The 23,289-nt window shown below is 37.2% G+C and overlaps 3 protein-coding genes across 8 annotated transcripts in view; 1 reads left to right on the top strand and 2 right to left on the bottom strand.

The window, feature by feature from the left end:
- LOC127866769 (kelch-like protein 21) overlaps positions 1-23,289 on the bottom strand; it is a 141,268-nt gene that overhangs the window by 108,945 nt on the left and 9,034 nt on the right. The window lies entirely within an intron of this gene.
- The window catches only part of LOC127866779 (mitochondrial dicarboxylate carrier-like), a 157,059-nt gene that overhangs the window by 26,520 nt on the left and 107,250 nt on the right, over positions 1-23,289 (top strand). The window lies entirely within an intron of this gene.
- The window catches only part of LOC127869683 (polycystin-1-like), a 25,738-nt gene continuing 3,225 nt past the window's right edge, over positions 777-23,289 (bottom strand). The window contains exons 2-20 of the mRNA XM_052412341.1: positions 21,782-21,967; positions 21,125-21,285; positions 20,959-21,087; positions 20,226-20,382; positions 19,891-19,994; positions 19,707-19,838; positions 18,315-18,514; positions 17,518-17,627; positions 15,775-16,019; positions 15,134-15,247; positions 14,702-14,943; positions 14,039-14,169; positions 13,516-13,687; positions 12,410-12,713; positions 9,359-9,646; positions 6,940-7,074; positions 6,219-6,536; positions 5,371-5,568; positions 777-4,772 (exon numbers count right to left, since the gene is read on the bottom strand). Coding sequence (XP_052268301.1) covers positions 4,308-4,772; positions 5,371-5,568; positions 6,219-6,536; positions 6,940-7,074; positions 9,359-9,646; positions 12,410-12,713; positions 13,516-13,687; positions 14,039-14,169; positions 14,702-14,943; positions 15,134-15,247; positions 15,775-16,019; positions 17,518-17,627; positions 18,315-18,514; positions 19,707-19,838; positions 19,891-19,994; positions 20,226-20,382; positions 20,959-21,087; positions 21,125-21,285; positions 21,782-21,967 — 3,791 coding nt within the window. The 3' untranslated portion in view covers positions 777-4,307. The remainder of the gene's footprint in view (positions 4,773-5,370; positions 5,569-6,218; positions 6,537-6,939; positions 7,075-9,358; positions 9,647-12,409; positions 12,714-13,515; positions 13,688-14,038; positions 14,170-14,701; positions 14,944-15,133; positions 15,248-15,774; positions 16,020-17,517; positions 17,628-18,314; positions 18,515-19,706; positions 19,839-19,890; positions 19,995-20,225; positions 20,383-20,958; positions 21,088-21,124; positions 21,286-21,781; positions 21,968-23,289) is intronic.

The following is a 23,289-nucleotide window of genomic DNA, read 5'->3' on the forward strand; positions in this document are numbered from 1 at the left end:
GGGTTAGGTTTAAGGCATGGACTACAGAGTCTTGCTTTACCACAATGGGAACAGGTTATATGAATGAATGCCAATTGAACAATGTTTTATCAGCAAGTTAAATTTCCCCTGTATTTTAATAACCTTTTTTAAGAATTAAAATCTGAAAGCCTTTCAGTTTGATAAAAACAGTAAAAATTGTGAACAGTGATGAGTGTTTATAGCTTCACATTGCTTAAACAAGTTAGTTTACCCAAATGTTAGTTTATTACCCATTTTAAGTCTAAAAATTAGATTGCATTTAATCCTGTGTGAGGCAGTAGTGCAGTAAGAAGCACCATGTCCATTAACCCTTTCAGTGCAGGAACCAAATTTTAAAAGTCTTTGCAAACGTGGCGTCTCATCTGGATCCAAACTGTTTGCTATTCTGTTAGTATTCTTTGAAAAAAAATGAAGAAAATGCTTATTTTACAAATTCAGCAGACGACATTTTAGCAGACGACAAATTTCCCAGCATGCAAAGGGTTAATGGCTCATATATTCGAGACTTAAAGCACTGAATAAGCTTTATGATTGCTTACATAATTTATAACATGCAAAGGTTTGATAATTCTTAGTAAATTTATAACTGTACAAATTCAGCAACAAAGCATTGACAATTTATGCAGAACTGCAATTGTTCATCCTAGGACAGAGAGATAAATTTGTTTCCAAACTAAAATAATGGATAGAAGTATAAAAACAGCATCAAATCCTGTCAAAACTGATAAAGATGTAGTTCAAAACAACGATTTGTAGATGTTTAATGGGTTTATTCAGTCATAAATACATTACAAAAGCTTAATTTTATAATGCGTGACTTCGTCAAAAACTTATGCAGTGATGAGCTAAACTTTGTACCAAACAAACAATATGTAAACTTAACATTGATAATCATATTTCAAATATAATACGGACATCATGTTTTATAATACATGACATAACGTAAACAACTTTGTATTTTGTTATAAAAACAATTCATTAAATAAACTTAGGTATACTCGAAAGCAGATCAAATAATAAACGTAAACAAGTATGGGGTTTATTTCACTTAAAAAAATTATAAGATAGAATAGGCATGGGCATAATTTGTATTTGACCTGATTATAAAAATTGTTGCGTTAAAGGTCATTTAATGCAAAAGTTTTAAAAAGAATAAAATTTCAGCAACTTATTTTTTCTCTATATTAATTACTTACCAGAGATTTATATTAAAGAAAGTAACATCAATTTTTAACATTAAACTGTTGGAATAAATAAATACAGTCTTAAATTAGCAACATAATTAGTGTGGATGCTATATTACATTACATAAAATAATAATTGTTGTACAACAACTCTAATACAAAATCATTTTTTCAGAAGAGATTGTCATTCATGTAAATGTTAGTCATTTGTCAAAAAAATAATAAATTAAAAAATGTTACAAATATATTGATATTGTACAATAAAACTTGATACAAAGGAAAGGTTGAATAAAATATTAAACTAACAATCAATTTTATTTCTAGTTAATATAATATTTACATACCTCTTAAGGAATGCATGGAATGTACTATAAGTTCTTAATGTTTCTTTTTTTTTGGTACTTTTTATACATTTTTATCCATGAACAAGTTTGTAGAAAATGTCAGGTATTTACGAAACAATTTGAGAAAATGTCAGGTATTTACGAAACAATTTGAGAAAATGTCAGGTATTTACGAAACAATTTGAGAAAATGTCAGGTATTTACAAAACAAAGTCCCTGGCTATTAATTTGATTGTGTTTTTGGGAACGTGTAAATTAGCCTTTAATGTTTTACATTGTACCCTTTTGTAAAAAAGAAAACTAGTTACAAAGCAGTTTTTTGTTAACGTACATTGTACCCTTTTGTAAAAAAGAAAACTAATTACAAAGCAGTTTTTTTAACGTTTATCCTTCTAATCAAATATAGATTGGAAAACTCACCACAGATTACTGTAATAGTCAATTTTATTGTGCTAATTTTTTCACCAATTTTCCAATAAAAAAGAGCAAATAAGGCCAGTGTTATCAATGATCATGCACATGCACAACTTAATTTTATAAGACACAAGCAAAGCATGTTTGAATGTTGAACATTGAATAGTGTTAATAACCGTTTCCAACAATTAAGGTCTAATGCCAGTTATCTGCAGTGATCACAGTATAAACCCATTTTAGTTTGTATCGCAGGTTATAATAATACTTGGTATCACCGGAATGTCACTGAGCAAAATTGTAACAGACCCTAATGCTACATGAACATTACATCACACAATCTATAATACTTTAAATACTGTCATGTCATGTTGTACAGTGGCACATAGGCATTCAAATTATGAAGAACTTCAAGGCCTACAAAAAATTATTTGTGTTTCTGGTCCCCAAAAAACCTGCTCCTTTTTAATGGCCGCCCAATTTTTTTGTTCTAAAGCTTGTTGAATGCAGAATAGCCTTTGAAATAATTATATAATTATTAATTATTCAAAATTTAAACAGGAATTTTCAATTCTGGCATATTTGTTATTTATTTTAAATCTGCTGGGACCCATCTGCGTTATTTTGTAAATCTTCATGTATATGAACAATTCTCATCCCATCTACCTTCTTACATTTGTTTATTCGGACAGGAAACCAGAAACACGGTTATTTTTATTTGGCCAAATAGACAAAAATCAATAAACAAAGTTCTTGATGCAAAAGGAAATAAATAAATAAATCTTGGACGGATTTCTCACGGATTATCACAAACATCAGCACTTCCTGTGATTAGATATAAATGCATTGTTTTTTATATATATATAAAGGTATATATACTATCAAATATATATGTACAGTAAACAGGCAAAAAACATTTGCATCATTAATCACAATTCTAGATGTTTCCGTGCTTATATTAGTCTTCTTAACATCTTTATTAGCTTTTTTTGGGTGGAATAACCATTCAATCTTTTAATGCACTTCCTCACAAAAGTAAATTACAATTAACCCAAAAGGCACATACTATTAAAGCAATCTTACTGATCAGCAGTAGGTAAAATTAATACAAACAATCATACATAAATCTATGATAAGGCACTGTGGTATCAAAGATAACTTATGTAAACATAGTCCTAGAAATATGTATTGGAATATAAAAAAAGCACAATCGAATGAAGAAGCACTTAGAGTAATGCACATTTAGTTTGAAATTATGTATTTCAATTTACATCTACATAGGACAGGCACTATGACAGTTCTGTAACAAGTAAAACCTGATGTTTTATTTCTAACATAATAAACTACATTATTGTTCTATATGTATCATCAGTATAAAACTAACTATTGCAAGTCATTGGAATATCCTAGCATCTGCATGCAAACCAGTAGTAGAAGATTAGTTACCCACACACTGTCTATACCAAATGGAACCAATACAGAGCTAATAAATGTATAATGCATACCTATCATTTCATTTTATTCCAATAATGTTTCATCGATAAATTGGAATGTTCATATAGGTATATGTAAGCATATATCAGCAGCAAATTGCTGGCAGCTATATACGTATATCACTAATCAGGTTTTTGTAAATAATTCCAAAATGTACAAAACTATTCATCTTAGCTTCACAACTAAGGAAACTTACATGTTAATATAAAAGGAGACAGTTGGCACAAACTGATTGTATCACACAAGAACAACTGAACAAAGAAAACAACAAAAAAACATAATAAGATTTTGACTAATACAATAATGTGTTTTCAAAATAAACAAACAATTCAAGTAAATGTATCACATGTAGGTGACATCAGCAGCTCTGTTTATGGAATACTGTTTTTATCAGCATATGAATTCTCTCCCTTGATAAGCACAGTTAGTTCTGACTGTCTGGTCTCCTCATATCAGCAGTTTGTGTTGGCACTCTGAGCACTCCATCCTTTCTTGAGCTACTTAGCGGTAACACGGGTACTATTACCAGACACATGTGTCCAAACACTATATGCGCTTTTCACAACAATTGTCTACTTATTTGCGCATCATTACACTCTCTAAACGCGTGGAAGTGTTTATTTGGAATTGTGAGTCCATTACCTCACATGTTAGCACTAATGAAAGACATAAATGATTATTTGGCATATGAGAGTGATTGATAATAACAACAATTGTCCACCTGCTTGGAGAAATATTTGATCAAATAAAAGTCCCAACTATCTTATTTACCCTTTAAGATTCAATCCCTACTCTGAATATATATCATGTAATGTATATACATATAAATAATCTAACACTCGAAGCCATTCACTCACTTATTCCATGCGGCCTTTGAAGGCTTCACACTTTTTAGAAACTTCTGTAGCGTGTTTTTGTCCTGTGTATTTTTATCCTGGGAAGACGCTCTCCGTGTCCCGGGCGTAGTCCCCTCTAGACGTGCCCCCTGATAACTGAGGGGCCGCCGCCCGCCTGTGGCTCCCTGCTCGTCCCCAGGATTCCCTGAGGGTTGATCCCGAGTGGCGCCACCTGTGACCGTAGCAGGAGCCTTGCGCTCCGTGTTGTCTCTGTTGGGCCCACGTTTGCCCACTGATTGTCTAGGTTGAGTAGCCCCCTCCCCACTTGGAGCCTTGGAACTGCCCCCGGGCTGATTTTTCCAGTTCAGGAGCTCCTTTCTTTGGCGCTCCAGCTCGTTTATGCGGCATTTCCAGTTCAGATCTTTCATCTCATTCTCTGCTTTCTTGACTAGAACTTCCTCATCATTTTCTAAGACTTCAAGCTAAAATGTTGAACACATCAATTGTCTGATGTTATTGTCACTAAATGTTAAAAATTATACACATACAGGATCTGTCACGAGTTGCTTTTTCATGCCATTTTTTTTATCAAACCAGTTCAGATTTATTGTTAGTAAGGAATCCTTTGGTGAGCTTACTTACAAAGTTCATTAACAACTTCAATAAATCATGGTATGAAAAGACGAGTGCCAGACATTTTTTATCATCTAAACGTGTTGAAAAGTCAGAAAGTTGTTAACAGTAAGTGAAGTCATTTAATATTGCAACATCATATTAGTAAAGTAACATAAAACGATTGGTCAGTCAAAACGAACAAACATGGAAAATGTTCAAAAAAATATATTACACATGTTCCAGATAAAAAATATTGTAATGGTTATTTACATAGAAAACATACATTTTAACAATTTCTTTACTATCTCATACTTTTGCACAACCCAATTAACTCAACTTCAGCAAACCGCTGCAAAACAACTAAGAAACCTATGGGAAATTCAACAACAAATAACAAGATGCATGTATAGTATATAGACTGTCAATATTTAAAATAGATTGTATAAAGAAATCACATTAGTATACCTTCTCCATGCGTTTCAAGACTGCATTCCAGGTTGGAGTGAGTCGTGCCATCATGCTATTAAGCTGGACACGGGAGAACTCTTGTTCCACGACAGTCGCTGGCACAGTCTGCTCGGATGCGGAACTGCGATTGGAATAGCTAGACGAACTCCGACTAGATATCGACGGGAACCCTGGAAATCTCACGCGACGGAATGCCTGCAACAGTGTTTATAAAACACCAAGTCTACTAAGATTACTAATTAAATTATGTTTGATATGACAACTAAGGAAATGAATATACAATCTTGCACTCAAAATCATCAAATTTCTCTATAGACGCAACCATTTAACTAAGAATAATCAAATCTTAAAAAGAACATGCATTTCAGAAATCTATTGTTTAAGGTAGAGAACTTTCCTAGTTATGTGGAAAGACATTCCAGATATATTAAAAAACCATGAACATTTTAAGGATATTATTATGATAAATAAGTGTCGCCTTCTGGGGAAAGAGGGTTTAATGCATGTCAGATTAGCCTGTGCAATCTGCAAGGGCTAATCAAGAAAGGCACTGTCAGCTGTTATGGCATTTTTCATTAAAAGAAAGTATCTTCTTAGGGAATTTGCACTTCAGACAGAAAGGGTCGTCCCAGATTAGCCTGTGCCAACTGCACAGGTAGCCTGTGCCAACTGCACAGGTAGCCTGTGCGAACTAATCTGGAACAACATCTTCTGCTCTTGCAGCTTATATTAGCATAAAGGATGTTCAAAAACATATTGTTGTTGTTGGTCTTATTTATTTACAATAAAACATAACTCAAATCAGATCATGCAAATACACAGCTTTGAAAGAAACAAGAACATACCGGCTTAGGTTTTTGTATGCCAGCCCAGAGTTTGAATCTCTTCAACATGAACTCAATCATTTCGTGGTCCTGCATCTCGATACTGGCCTTGAAGGTCTGCTGGGACTTGATGGTGTGGTACGTGCTCTGCAGTATGGCCACCACCAGGGCAACCATGATACCGTAGGCAAAGGCATAGTAGGAGTACACATAGAAGTGGGTAAAGGTCTCTTGATGGTCCAGCATCGGTAGGAAGTTGAAATGTCCACGAATCATCACAAGGAGTGTGTTGGCTGCATGACCCACTGTCTCGAACTCTGCCAGAACACGGCCATACAACTGAAACAAAATATGGTTTTGTTTGGTCAACTTTGAACTTAAGTAATCAAGCATTCTGAACTATATTAGTTTATTTACATTTTTTTACTGTTCCATGTTTTTTATTCCATAAAATAGAGCCATTTTTGTGTCCATTTAAACTCAATTGTGGTGTAAAGTATTAGCGTTTTTGAACCTTCATTTACTTAAATTAAATAATTTATGTATGCATCTAAAGCTGTGTATTTGGCCTAAAGTGTTTGATCCCTAAAAACAAATCTAAAATACAAGTAGTAAATCAATTTACCTTGATGACAGCAAAACACAAGGGACCAAGATATTATAAAGTATAAGCATGTATAATACAACAAACATTTCTTGTCAAGTGTGCAACAGGGCAATTGAAATGCCAACTAGAACTTACCAAGTATCCCACTTGTGCGTACACCATGAGCAGTATGAGAAAGATCAGGCCTGTACCCAGCAGGTGGCTGAAAGCTGCACTCAATGTTTCTTCGTACACTTTCATGAACTTGACGAAACGCAACTGCTTCACCACCTGATGTCATAGAAATATTGTTTTTAGTCCCAAACAGTAGAGCAAATTTATACAAAAAATATGATGTTTGTTTTTCATTATCTTTTAATTATGACTTTCCAGATTAACTTGTGCAGTCTGCATTGTTATTTTTTTATTTAGGATTCATGTAACTAGATGTACCTAATGAGTAAAATTGAGATATTTGTGTATATGGTAGCTTACCACCATTCATACAAGATATATATGATAGCTTACCACCATTCATACAAGATGTATATGGTAGCTTACCACCATTCATACAAGATGTATATGATAGCTTACCACCATTCATACAAGATGTATATGGTAGCTAACCACCATTCATACAAGATGTATATGGTAGCTTAACACCATTCATATGTATATGGTAGCTTACCACCATATATATGTATATGGTAGCTTACCACCATTCATATGTATATGGTAGCTTACCACCATTCATACAAGATGTATATGGTAGCTTACCACCATTCATACAAGATGTATATGGTAGCTTACCACCATTCATATGTATATGGTAGCTTACCACCATTCATACAAGATGTATATGGTAGCTTACCACCATTCATATGTATATGGTAGCTTACCACCGTTCATACAAGATGTATATGGTAGCTTACCACCATTCATACAAGATGTATATGGTAGCTTACAACCATTCATACAAGATGTTTATGGTAGCTTACCACCATTCATACAAGATGTATATGGTAGCTTACCACCATTCATACAAGATGTATATGGTAGCTTACCACCATTCATACAAGATGTATATGGTAGCTTACCACCATTCATACAAGATGTATATGGTAGCTTTCCACCATTCATATGTATATGGTAGCTTACCACCATTCATACAAGATGTATATGGTAGCTTAACACCATTCATATGTATATGGTAGCTTACCACCGTTCATACAAGATGTATATGGTAGCTTACCACCATTCATACAAGATGTATATGGTAGCTTACCACCATTCATACAAGATGTATATGGTAGCTTACCACCATTCATATGTATATGGTAGCTTACCACCATTCATACAAGATGTATATGGTAGCTTACCACCATTCATATGTATATGGTAGCTTACCACCGTTCATACAAAATGTATATGGTAGCTTACCACCATTCATATGTATATGGTAGCTTACCACCATATATATGTATATGGTAGCTTACCACCATTCATATGTATATGGTACCTTACCACCATTCATACAAGATGTATATGGTAGCTTACCACCATTCATACAAGATGTATATGGTAGCTTTCCACCATTCATATGTATATGGTAGCTTACAACCATATATATGTATAAGGTAGCTTACCACTATTCATATGTATATGGTAGCTTACAACCATTCATACAAGATGTATATGGAAGCTTACCACCATTCATATGTATATGGTAGCTTACCATCGTTCATACAAGATGTATATGGTAGCTTACCACCATTCATACAAGATGTATATGGTAGCTTACAACCATTCATACAAGATGTTTATGGTAGCTTACCACCATTCATACAAGATGTATATGGTAGCTTACCACCATTCATACAAGATGTATATGGTAGCTTACCACCATTCATATGAGATGTATATGGTAGCTTACCACCATTCATACAAGATGTATATGGTAGCTTACCACCATTCATATGTATATGGTAGCTTACCACCATTCATACAAGATGTATATGGTAGCTTACCACCATTCATACAAGATGTATATGGTAGCTTACCACCATTCATACAAGATGTATATGGTAGCTTACCACCATTCATACAAGATGTATATGGTAGCTTACCACCATTCATATGTATATGGTAGCTTACCACCATTCATATGTATATTGTAGCTTACCACCATTCATATGTATATGGTAGCTTACCACCATTCATATGTATATGGTAGCTTACCACCATTTATACAAGATATGTACCACACTCTGGCAAAACAAGGCTTCATGTATTTGCTTAGTGTTGTCCATATTTAGCGTGTACAGTCGGCACAGGCTAGTCAGGGGAGCACAGTTTCTGCCTCAACTGGATATTTGCTAAGAGACTTTCTATGAACACAAATACAATACAAGCTGAAAGTGTCATCACTGTTTAGCCTGTGCGGACTCAACAGGCTAATCTGGATTGCAATTTACACAAGCCCTGTTTTCCTAGAGCACAGCTCTATTGTTTTCATACTCATAACAAAGATCATTTTGTAAGACATGCACATGAAGACCAGCAAGTTCTTGATTACCTTGTACATCAGAAGGAACAGCAACCACGCCTGGAGGTATCTTGTTCCCACATGTATATACGCGGTCCGCTCGAAATTTGTGAAACTAGTCATATTTGCCAAGAACTCGTTGAATGTGCTGGTGGCTTCGACAACACAGCCGATGTACATCCCCACAGTGACAGTTGTCATGAGGGTGGTGGCGATCTCGTAATAGTTCCACCAGTCCTTGAAGAACTGCCGGCCCAGCTCTCGTATCTGGAGGGTCAGGTGCACCCAGGAGTAGAGGCAAACCAGGAACAAGATGCACTGAAATGGGAGACGTATTGTGGTACTGTTAGTCATAAGTATTGTGGTACTGTTAGTCATAAGTATTGTGGTATTGTTAGTCATAAGTATTGTGGTACTGTCTGCCATAGGTATTGTGGTACTGTCTGCCATAGGTATTGTGGTACTGTTAGTCATAGGTTTTGTGGTACAGTTAGTCATAGATATTGTGGTACTGTTAGTCATAGGTATTGTGTTACTGTTAGTCATGGGTATTGTGGTACTGTTAGTTAAAGGTATTATGGTACTGTCTGCCATAGGTATTGTGGTACTGTCTGCCATAGGTATTGTGGTACTGTCAGCCATAGGTATTGTGGTACTGTCATCCATAGGTATTGTGGTATTGTTAGTCATAGGTATTGTGGTACTGTTAGTCATAGGTATTGTGGTACTGTCTGCCATAGGTATTGTGGTACTGTATGCCATAGGTATTGTGGTACTGTCAGACATAGGTATTGTGGTACTGTCAGCCATAGGTATTGTGGTACTGTAAGTCATAGGTATTGTGGTACTGTAAGTCATAGGTATTGTGGTACTGTAAGTCATAGGTATTGTGGTACTGTAAGTCATAAGTATTGTGGTACTGTTAGTCATAGGTATTGTGGTACTGTCAGCCATAGGTATTGTGGTACTGTCTGCCATAGGTATTGTGGTACTGTCAGCCATAGGTATTGTGGTACTGTCAGCCATAGGTATTGTGGTACTGTCAGCCATAGGTATTGTGGTACTGTAAGTCATAGGTATTGTGGTACTATAAGTCATAGGTATTGTGGTACTGTAAGTCATATATATTGTGGTACTGTCAGCCATAGGTATTGTGGTACTGTAAGTCATAGGTATTGTGGTACTGTAAGTCATAGGTATTGTGGTACTGTCAGCCATAGGTATTGTGGTACTGTAAGTCATAGGTATTGTGGTACTGGAAGTCATAGGTATTGTGGTACTGTAAGTCATAGGCATTGTGGCACTGTCTGCCATAGGTATTGTGGTACTGTCTGCCATAGGTATTGTGGTACTGTAAGTCATAGGTTTTGTGGTAGTGTCTGCCATAGGTATTGTGGTACTGTCTGCCATAGGTATTGTGGTACTGTAAGTCAAAGGTATTGTGGTACTGTAAGTCATAGGTATTGTGGTACTGTAATTCATAGGTATTGTGGTACTGTAAGTCATAGGTATTGTGGTACTGTAAGTCATAGGTATTGTGGTACTGTCAGCCATAGGTATTGTGGTAATGTTAGTCATAGGTATTGTGGTACTGTCTGTCATAGGTATTGTGGTACTGTCAGCCATAGGTATTGTGGTACTGTCTGCCATAGGTATTGTGGTACTGTCAGCCATATGTATTGTGGTACTGTCAGCCATAGGTATTGTGGTACTGTCAGCCATAGGTATTGTGGTACTGTTAGTTATAGGAATTGTGGTACTGTCAGCCATAGGTATTGTGGTACTGTTAGTCATAGGTATTGTGGTACTGTCAGCCATAGGTATTGTGGTACTGTCTGCCATAGGTATTGTGGTACTGTCAGCCATAGGTATTGTGGTACTGTAAGTCATAGGTATTGTGGTACTGTAAGTCATATGTATTGTGGTACTGTCAGTCATAGGTATTGTGGTACTGTAAGTCATAGGTATTGTGGTACTGTAAGTCATAGGTGTTGTGGTACTGTAAGTCATAGGTATTGTGGTACTGTAAGACATAGGTATTGTGGTACTGTAAGTCATATGTATTGTGGTACTGTAGGTCATAGGTATTGTGGTACTGTCTGCCATAGGTATTGTGGTAATGTAAGTCATAGGTAATGTGGTACTGTAAGTCATAGGTATTGTGGTACTGTCAGCCATAGGTATTGTGGTACTGTAAGTCATAGGTATTGGGGTACTGTAAGTCATAGTAATTGTGGTACTGTCAGCCATAGGTATTGTGGTACTGTCAGTCATAGCTATTGTGGTACTGTAAGTCATAGGTATTGTGGTACTGTCAGTCATAGGTATTGTGGTACTGTAAGTCATAGGTATTGTGGTACTGTCAGCCATAGGTATTGTGGTACTGTCAGCCATAGGTATTGTGGTTCTTTAAATCACATATATTAAGAAGTCTCTTCTTAACCATAATCCAGTTTAGGTGCATAAAGCAGAGCTAAAAGCTGAAGTCACAGAGATATATCCAGTCTTCTGTACAAGTGAATCATCTCTTGCCATTTTGTTAGAATCAAACCAATAAATTGATATTATCAACAAAATTATGTCTTACCAGAGCAACGCATAACGGGTGCCACGCTTGGCTACCGGGTGCAGTTCTGAATAAATGAAAGCTTGTCAGATTTTCTTTTTAGAGTTTACAGTGACCTTGACCTTTGAACTAGTGACCCCAAAATGGGTGTGGCGTGTAGAACTCATCAAGGTGCATCTACATATGAAGTTTCAAAGTTGTAGGTGGAAGCACTTTGATTTTAGAGCCAATGTTAAGGTTTTAGCACGACGCGGACGTCAGACGAAAGATGGCGGACGACGAGCTGGCTATGACAATACCTTGGGTTTTCTCCGAAAACGCCGAGCTAAAAGTTATATCATTACAAGATTATAAAGATCAAACATTCAACCATCAAAAGTTTTACTTTTTAAAAATTAATTTCTTCATTAATCTCCAATTGAACAAATTTCTTTAAAACAATATGGAATAAATAAACAAACAAAAACTATTTAAGTCAATTATTTCTAGTCCAGACTTTTTGAAATAAAAAATACCTCGAGAACCATGAGTGGGTCCACTTTCCCGTCTTCAAACCACAACAGTTTCTCGCTCTGTACTTCATAGCTTGCGATGGCGCCCCCCGTAAGTGGAAACTCAACAAGCATGGCCACCATTGCCGTGATGTCGGAGCCCGGGCTATACAGAGCAAACTCAAAGATGACTGCCCGGGTCAGCAGGTCGACCCAGCCCTTGTCCTTGAGGTCCTGGACGATGGTCAGAGTCTCGTGGTAGGTCGTACCCAGCTCCATGGGGTAGCCACCGCCAGGGTAGATGGCTACATGGCCAAGCTTGTGGGTGCTGCATGGGAAATGAGGCATTGGTTACAGTTTTAATAAATCCTCCCAATCATTTCATATAAGTTTGTTAACAGTTTTAATAAACCTGCCAAGAAATGAAATAATAGTTTTAATGGAGATTGAAAAATAATGGGCTAATATTGTTGATATAAGCCAGAACAACAAAAAAAGCTCCAATTTTGTTTACATGGCTTGTAAATAAAAAACAGTCTGATAGTTGCAGTCCCCAATTATGTCATTGCATATTTTAAAAAAGACAAATATATGAGACACACTCTGAGAAAACAGGGCTTAATGCATGTGTGCAAAGTGTCGTCTCAGATCAGCCTATGCAGTTTGCACAGGCTGACATTGGACGACACTTTCCCCTTTTATGGTAATTTTCATTGAAAGGAAGACTCTCGTAAGCAAAAATCAGTTTTTGGCATAAGGTCTTCCAAATACTTTAGAGCATTTTTCACAGGCTAATCAGGGATGACACTTTCCCCTTTTATGCCATTTAAGGTTGAAAGGAAGACTCACATTAGCTCAAATACAGTTTTGGTTGAAAGTGTCGTCCCTAATTAGCCTGTGTGGACTGCACAGGCTAATCTGGGATGACACTTAACACACATGCATCAACCCCTATTTTCTCCAAGCGAGGTTAAAATATGTCAATCTCTCTTTTATATTTCATCTATAAAGTTATGATACTTTGTAGTAGGGACCAAAATGTCCTCACATGATTACAAGGTTTGTTATAGTAAAAGTAATAATTTGAGTTTATAGATTCCCTATTAAAAGAAGTGGTATACATAGCAAACCTTCCAAGCTGAGTGGCTGAGTAATGTTTCCATGAGCCATTAGAGTTGCTGCCGTTCCATCCCTCTGTGTAGGTGCCAGTGTCCTCCTCGTACTGCCCCTCTCCGTGACACGTACGGTCTGTCAGAGTGGAGGCTCCGTAGTGGGCTGCAGCGTTAGAGGCCTGGCACTTGGCTGAAATATTTAACATTTCATTTTTACATCAGCTTCTTTCTAGGAAAACCAGGCTTAATGCATATAGTATCATAGAAGATTAGCCTGTGCAGTCTGCACAAGCAAATCAGGAAAGGCACCATACACTTTTACGGAATAGTTTGTTTAAAGAAAGTCTCTTCTAATCAAAATCCTGTCTAAGCAAAAAACGTTGTCCCTGATTAGCCTTTGCAAACTGCACAGGCTAATCTTGGATGACACTATACTCACATGCATTCATCCCAGAATTATGTTCCATACATGTATGAGCACAGATTTACTGATAGCTTTCCAACATATAAGCACAGATATACTGACAACTAGTCCACATACATGTTAGTCCACGTATGAGCCTCATTCTGGCCGGGCCCAGTAGATAGCCATGTTCCTCGTCTGTAGCCGTGTCCTTGAGGTACAGCGAGTCAGTGTACACGTTCTCTGTCCAGTCCCAGAACTCTTCAATACTGAAACATAGGACTTTGTCAATACATGTGTACCTGGCTAACAGAAAACTGGGCTTGATGCTTGTGCATAAAGTGTTGTCCTTTATTAGCCTAAGCAGTCCCCACAAGCTAATCAGGGATGACACTTTCTGACTAAACTGGATTTCGCCAAGGGGATTCATTTCAATGAAAAATATACCTAAAGCAGAAAGTGTCATCCCCGATAATTCTTGTGCACAATGCACAGGCTAAACTGGGATGACCCTTTACCCACATGCAATTAGCCAGTTTTTCCAGTACATGGCTCAAATGTATTTGAAGAATGATCCAAAAAGCCAAGAATTTATAAATAATAAAATATTAGAGATAATAACTTCAAAGCTTAGAAATCATAAATACTGAAATATGAGATAAACAAATTATAAAGCCAGGCTTAATATCATTAGTGAATAATAACAGCCAACAAACTAATTAAAAATTGTTTTCAGCACAATAGTGCATCATAACATGTTTTTGATACTAATCACATTTTTGATATTGATTCAATTTATACCTTCTGATTCTTGAGAAGTTTTGTCCAGATGCTGTTTTCGGAGTAAAGAAGTCACATTCAACCTGTTTGGTCATCAGATAGGAGTTATAACTGAAGTGTATGTAGACAATCGCCATCATCAGCCACAGGTAGAAAACATACGCGACAAACTGGCGAATCATGATGTTCATACGGTGTATTCTACGACCTTCCTCCTTGGCTCGAACCAGGGCAAAACCTCCGATAGGCCGGAATTTCTCGTCCTTAAAATAAAATTGAGTTTACAATAAGTGAGCTGCACCTTAGGAAAACGGGGCTTAATGCATGTGCTTACAGGCTTATTAAGGACTACATTAGGAAACTCTAAAGAATACACAATTACACACCCATATTATTAAAACATTATTGTTTCCTATTTGCATCGCACAAATTGTGTTTCCTATTTCAACCAACCTTGATCTTTTCGTTTGAGTTGTCAAAGGTTGGTTTGATTTCTATCTGGTCATCATCCTCATCTTCTTCCACACTCTTCATCATAGCAACCACGTACACGGCAATCAGGAAGGCCTGAACAAGAATTATACAGATTTTCATATAAAATGTTTAATACATATTTCCATCCAGGCTACTTAAAGCTTATAATGACATTGAATATATTAGTTACTTGTAGAAAAGAATGTTAAAATGAGACTACATGTATTTACTCTCATCTTGTATTCAAACTTTTTATGTCAGTTTTAAAGGACTGTATTAGTGTAATGTACAAATAAGTAAATAATCACAAAATGTGTAGTTGGTATAAGACATCAATCTTGAAATAAACTTAGTTTTTTCAACTATGTATTGTATGCAGTTTTCCCTGTTGTATTAAGTAATGTTGACAAATTATGAGTAAAATAGACATTTGCATATACAAATTGCATCAAAATAATTAATTTTACTTCAAAACTGTATGTTAAAAAAATCCATAAAAACCACATAAACTTATTTCTAGTAAAGAGAGACATTTAATAAGATCATATTGAATCATTCAAGGACAAACAGCAAATTAATCAATATAATATAACAATAATCATTGTGTCACATTCAGATACCTTGAGGGGCTCGATGACAAGGAAGCTCATGACAAGAGACAGGATTAGAGCCAGCAGCCACTGCATGGACTCGCTGTAGCCGAACTGGAAGCAGTAGAGGACCACCATGACTGTGGAGAAGGCACTGAGCATCAGGCAGATCACGTATGCGATGTACACGCACCAGTGGGGCAGCGTGCACTTCTCCTTGGGCGCATGCATCTTCACGTCGTGGGACTCCATTGTCATCTCGCTGTAGTAACCAGCTGTTTGGGTGAAGAAGAAAGGTTGTTAATAGGGAGTGGTCTACAGGTGAAGTGATTAATGCATGTGCTTAAAGTGTTGTCCCAGATTAGCTTTGCAGGCTTATCAGAAATGACACTTTCCCCCTAAACCGAATTTTCAATAAGAAGAGACTTTATTTAAATGAAACATTCTTTACAAACAGGAGGTGTTGTCCCTGATAAGCCTGTGCTAATAAAGGACAAATTTTTTAAGCATAGGCTAATCAGGGACAAACTTTTTAAGCACAGGCTGATCAGGGACAAACTTTTTAAGCACAGGCTAATCAGGGACAAACTTTTTAAGCACAGGCTAATCAGGGACAAACTTTTTAAGCCTGTGCTAATCAGGGACAAACTTTTTAAGCACAGGCTAATCAGGGACAAACTTTTTAAGCCTGTGCTAATCAGGGACAAACTTTTTAAGCCTGTGCTAATCAGGGACAAACTTTTTAAGCACAGGCTAATCAGGGACAAACTTTTTAAGCCTGTGCTAATCAGGGACAAACTTTTTAAGCACAGGCTAATCAGGGACAAACTTTTTAAGCACAGGCTAATCAGGGACAAACTTTTTAAGCACAGGCTAATCAGGGACAAACTTTTTAATCCTGTGCTAATCAAGGGACAAACTTTTTAAGCACAGGCTAATCAGGGACAAACTTTTTAAGCACAGGCTAATCAGGGACAAACTTTTTAAGCCTGTGCTAATAAGGGACAAACTTTTTAAGCACAGGCTAATCAGGGACAAACTTTTAAGCACAGGCTAATCAGGGACAAACTTTTTAAGCAAAGGCTAATCAGGGACAAACTTTTTAAGCACATGCATTAAGCCCAGTTTTTCCAGAACAAGGCTTCAATATACTTGCACATATCCTTCCAGAGAAATATTACTTATAAACAACAAGGCTTAAATATACTTGCACAAATCCTTCCAGAGAAATATTACTTATAGAACAACACAAGTCAGACTGTACAGTATCATTACGACGAGTACAACAGATGGTTTAAATATGTCAAAGCTTTTCTTTTCAGATATCATGTTAAAAGTAGTTAATGTCAAACAGTGGCCTTAATATTTATTATTTAATTGAATCTGATTTTTATGAGGTTATCATTTACATACCAATTATATCAATGCATTCTTGACGTATTGTTTTAAAAAAATCACTTAAGTCAACAGACTTCTATAGCAGCAGACGTACAATTAAAAGTTTTGTGTTAATGAATGAAAAAACGCGGCCAAATGCATGTGCGTTAAGTGTTTTCCCTGATTACATTGCACAAGCTAATCAGGCAAGTCACTTTCCACTTTTATTGTATTTTTTGTTTGAAGGGTGTTTTTCTAGCAAATATTGTTTAATCAGAAAGTGTCATCCCTGATTAGCCTGTGCAATCAGAAAGTGTCATCCCTGATTAGCCTGTGCATTGAACCCAGTCTTCTCAGAGAGCTGCCTCAAATACAAAATTTCCAACAATTACTTACGTCTAAGTCCAGCAGTTACGCCTGTTGTGCCGGGTCGCTGGGAGAAGGAACCTCCAGCAGACGTTCTGCTGGCTAGTGACTCACGAGTTTTCGGCCAATGAGATCCATTGCTACAACAGAAAAAAAGAGGTTTGAATTAATTTATTTAAAAAATATCATATAATATCATTGAGGTATTATTTAGATTACCTGTACACTCAAGGACACTTGTAATGCAGCACTTTTATGTTTGTCATTCCTGACAAACACTGCAAGATATCAACTTGGAATGTCCTACTTTATTATTTAAGAACATTTCCAACAAAGGGGCATTAATATCATTCATCCATGAGGGTCTGACACATCTGGACCACATGCAGGAAATGCATTTGACTGTATGTATAAAATTTACCATAGCTGTTTGATTGTTTTAGGTCTAAATCATGTTTGTCAGTCAGTGCAATATATCTCTAAAGCCAATTGTATTCCTTATATATTTCATGAAGAAAATTTTGTTTACCACTTCATCACTTTGTCTATTAACCCTTCACCGCTTCAAAGCAAAAAGAACATGGCCACATGCAACCAGCATAAAACCAAAACAGCCAGTGAGTAACTCACAGGCAGTTGAGGTTTTATGCTGTTTGCTGCTCATCAGGATCTTAGGGTTGGAAATGAAGCCCTTAAAAACTTCAATCTTTTAAAAAAGGTCTCTGATTTATTTTGATTTTTGAATGGACTACAAATGGCTTCAAAGAGCGTATCTGGGTTTAGGAAAAAATCAAATTACTTCAAATGTTTGTTCATTCAAACCTTACCCATTGATCCTGGGATCAGACCTTGGGTTGAATTTTTGCTGTGAGCTGGCCTGGCTGAGTGTGGAGCCTCGTTTTTTCATGCCCCTCTGCTTGCCCCCGTCTATGAGGCTCTCATCGTCCGAGTTCAGGATGTCCTCCAAGCTTCCCCACTGCGAGGATTGGTTGTGGAGGCCTTTCTCAGTGAGTGGCTCGAGCGTTTGCTGCCCTGAGACTTGACAGACTTGGTCTCAGTCTCTTTCAGGTCGGTCTCCATCTTGTCAAGATATTCCAGCAGTTGACTGGCATCTTCCTTGCTGCGAATCCCTTGCGACTAAAATGCAGAAGTGCCAGCAATGAGTGGTTAGTTGTAAGCAGCACCCTGGAAAAACTGAGCTACATGCATAAGAGTAAAGTGTTGTTCTAGATTAGCCTGTGAAGTCTGCAGAGGCTAATCAGGGAAGACACTTTCTGCTAAAACTTGATTTCTGCTAAGAACAGACTTCCTTCAAACGATGCATACTGCACATGCTTATCTTGGACTAGCCTTTACACACAGGCTTATCTTGGACTACCCTTTACACACATGCTTATCTTGGACTACCCTTTACACATAGGCTTATCTTGGACTACCCTTTACACGCAGGCTTATCTTGGACTACCCTTTACACATAGGCTTATCTTGGACTACCCTTTACATGCAGGCTTATCTTGGACTACCCTTTACACACAGGCTTATCTTTAACTACCCTTTACACACATGCTTATCTTGGACTACCCTTTACACACATGCTTATCTTGGACTACCCGTTTACATGCAGGCTTATCTTGGACTACCCTTTACACACAAGCTTATCTTTAACTACCCTTTACACACATGCTTATCTTGGACTACCCTTTACACACATGCTTATCTTGGTCTACCCTTTACACACAGGTTTATCTTTAACTACCCTTTACACACAGGCTTATCTTGGACTCCCCTTTACACACATGCTTATCTTGGACTACCCTTTACACACAGGTTTATCTTGAACTACCCTTTACACACATGCTTATCTTGGACTACCCTTTACACACAGGCTTATCTTGGACTACCCTTTACACACAGGCTTATCTGGACTACCCTTTACACACATGCTTATCTTGGACTACCCTTTACACACATGCTTTAAGACCAATTTTCCCTAAACAAGCTGTAATCTCTCAAAGCATCACTGTTAACATATTTAATATTCGTGAGTCTCCCTGATATAAGTGAAACAATAACAAAACTACTACAAATCTACTAAATCTTCCATTTTGACTAAACATTCAGTCCAATATTGTACACACAAACAAAGTAAAAAAAATACAAAGGACCAAAACTACAGTAGCACAACTTCCAAAGACCAAACAATATAATAGCCCACTCACCTTTCTGGCCTCCTGGGTGGCCCCGCCTGGTTTGCAGGGAGCCTGCCGTACTGTGGGCTGATTGGAAGTTGTAGAGCTGGTGGAGGGACGTGAATCGTTGCCGTCCTCATATGAAGGCACGTTATCGGGCCACTGTAAAATGGCGTCGTTTGTCCACAGTGGATCTGAGCTGGAATTTTGTTACTGCCACAGATGGTCGCGGCTTCTGGTACAGACTGTCGTCTGTGTTCTCGCGGTGAGTCTTGGCAACATGGCGGGATCGTTTTGAGGGACCTGGCCTGGGGCATTCTGGAAACATGTTTAAGACATCTCATTAAACTATAGAAAGTTTTATTTGTTTTATTCATTTATTTTTTCTAAACTTTAAAAAACATTGTATTAAATAATATTTTTGTCAGCACTAGGTACTAGTATTATAAAAAAATAATATTTTATTGAAAAGATAACTATTTGAAAACTACAAATTTAGAACATAATAAATGTTACACTAAAAAGCCTGTTCAAAACAAGAACTCTTACTGGCACAGAGTCGATGGTGCTCTCCCTTTCCAGGGTCATATGGAATGGCGCCCATGTTGGAACTATTGAGGGACCCGGCCTGGGAATCTTCACAGTAGTTTTCTATCTCTAGAGTCTGAGCTGTCTGGGGTTTCTGAATACGGTCAAAGATGTTGGACTGAAATATAAAAATAAATATTTGTTATAGACATTTTCAGCATTATCCAACAATTATTTAGATATAGTTCTTACCCAAATAAAATAATCAACAAGTTGTACAGTCTCTGAAAGACACAATGAAGCTTTTACATGCCTCAAAGTTTCATTCTAATCAAATAGTTATTCATATCAGTCTTATGTAATTAAAGTTATATAGCTGCGCTACAGTTTTCATGACTGAAACCGACCCTGAACAATCTTCTCTGAAATTAATTAAATAAGCTGCTATATAAGAATATGGGGCTTATATTATGTGCATAAAGTGTTGTCCCACATTAGCCTGTGGAGTCCCCACAGGCTAGTAAGGCACAAGACTGTCAGCCTAGACAAGATTTTTGTTTAGAAGGGGACTTCAACTAAATAAAAAATTCCACAAAACTTTAAATGTTGTCCCTATTAAGCCTGTGTAGACTATACAGCTAATCTGGAACAACAGTTTCGGCATATGAATAATGCCCTGTTTCCCTGAGTGTGGCTCCAATCAGATCAAGATGGCAGAAAATCATTATCAAACATCCTCGCTGTACACACTTACCTTAGATTTGCTCCTCTTGAACAGATAGATGAGGCCGATACTGAACGGCAGCACCATGACATTGCTTATGAGCGCAAGCACCATTTCCTCCCAGCCGAAATTGTCCCATCCAAGATCCTCGTTGGTTGTCTTGAGGAGGACCATACCACATGGCGTTCATGCCGACAAAGGTGAACAGAAGTGTGAAGCAACAGGTGAGGCGCTGGACCCGCGTGAATCTGCTCTGCGCGGGACGGTTGAGCAGGGAGAGCCACAGGTGCTTGTCTGCCAGTGAGTTGAACACAGCCGTGGACATGCGGTGGCCGAACTTGTGCATCTCTTCTGGGGCTTAAGATGAAGATTAAGCAGTTATCAAAGACAATGACAAAATATAATTTACATTAGAAACACATTCTTACAACAGGGTGGTAATTTAAGAACCACTAACAAGGGAGGAAAATGCCCTACCCAATTAAGAGTTCAACAAAACTCTTCAAGTTATAACTTGATATATAAATCAAGTTAATAACCTATTTGTAAATAAGTTTGACATTGAAAGGAAGGAAATCAGCTGAGAGAAGGACAAATCAAACCACCTGTTGCAGTGATTCAAGTAAAGTCTTTACAAGCATGCTTTCACTAAACCATATTAGCATATCAAGAAAATTAATTAAAAAAAAGTTAAAAACACAAACCAAAATGTATTTCCTAATGTCTTACTTGCAACCTTTAATATCCTTTTGTATGGACCCATTTTTCTGCCTGCAAGGACAACCAAGAGGTCGCAAAGAAATCAGTATTGTGATCGGGTCTGAAGGTCGTTCACAATCACATGACTCAGTACCATGAAGGCGACAGACCCGTGTTATCATGCCATATCTGAACCTTTTCAGGTCTCCAAGGTTGACGTCATAGGCAATGATAAACATGTCTGAGCAGTTTCGTCCGAAAGCCCCAGGCTTGCTAACATGCTGGCGAGCTGACTTGCCATAATCACCATGGAGGCGTATACCAACATGGGCAGTGGTTCCTGTAAACATTTAAAAGGAACAAATACATCATACAGTTTTGTATATCAAAGTTATTGATATAAAAAAGTGCCAGAAAAGAAGCCAATGGAGGATTACCACTGATTAAGCAACATCCTTTTAATCTCACACATCAAAAACAATACGAGCTTTAACTAGAGGTATGTAACTTAAAGTGTCTAATATCCCCACACCACTTTGTAAGCTATGTTTAAAGGGTAATAACTCTAGTTAATGTTTGAATCACTAGAGAGGACCCACAGAGAGACTCCAATAAATCCACTTTAAAACTTTGGCTGCAATGGTATAACAATGGTACTTGATTTAGTTTCTACTATAAATACAATAACACACCTGCAACAGCATGTTAAACCTTTCCCCCTCAGAAGCAAAGTGAAAATTGCTATATGTATCCAGCATAAGCCAGAAGAACCTCTGGGTAACTTGCAGTCAGTTCAGGTTTTATGATTTTTGCTGTTCATCAGTATCTTAGGGTTGAGAATAAAGCCTTTAAAACATAATTTAAAAAAAGGGCCTGAAAGGCCCAAAGTCGCTCACCTGAGATAACAAGATATTATTGGGACAAATCTTCTGACCAAGTTTCACAAAAATCGGAAAATAAATGTGGCCTCTAGAGTGTTAACAAGATTTTACTATAGCCATAACAGGAAAAATGCCCCGCCCCCTGGCAGCCATGTTTTTTAACCCACCTGCATCATTTTTGGACTCTTCCAAGATATTATCGGGATGAATCTTCTGACCAAGTTTCATGGAGATCGACAGTAAATGTTGCCTCTAGGGTGTTAACATGATTTTACTATACCCATGTAAGGAAAAATGCCCAGCCCCTTGGAAGCCATTTTTTTTTCCAGGAAACATAATTATTTTCGAACTCATCCAAGATATCATTGAGACCAATCTTCTAACCAAATTTCATGAAGATTGGACAATAAATGTGGCCTCTAGAGTGTTAACAACGTTTTTTACTATAGCCATATAAGGAAAAATGCCCCGCCCCTGGTGGCCATGTTTTTAAAGCAACCAAAACCATTTTCGAACTCATCTAAGATATCATTAGGACAATCTTCTGACCAAGTTTCCATGATGATCGGAAAATAAATGTGACCTCTAGAGTGTTAACAAGGTTTTACTATAGCCATATTAGGAAAATAGCCCCGCCCCCGTGGCAGCCATGTTTTTCAACCAACCGGCATCATTTTTTAACTCTTCCAAGATATTATTAGGATGAATCTTCTGACCAAGTTTTATGAAGATCAGACAATAAATGTGGTCTCTAGAGTGTTAACAAGATTTTACTATAGCC

Source organism: Dreissena polymorpha, chromosome 2 (assembly GCF_020536995.1).
Source record: "Dreissena polymorpha isolate Duluth1 chromosome 2, UMN_Dpol_1.0, whole genome shotgun sequence".
Taxonomy (NCBI): Eukaryota; Metazoa; Mollusca; class Bivalvia; order Myida; family Dreissenidae; genus Dreissena; species Dreissena polymorpha.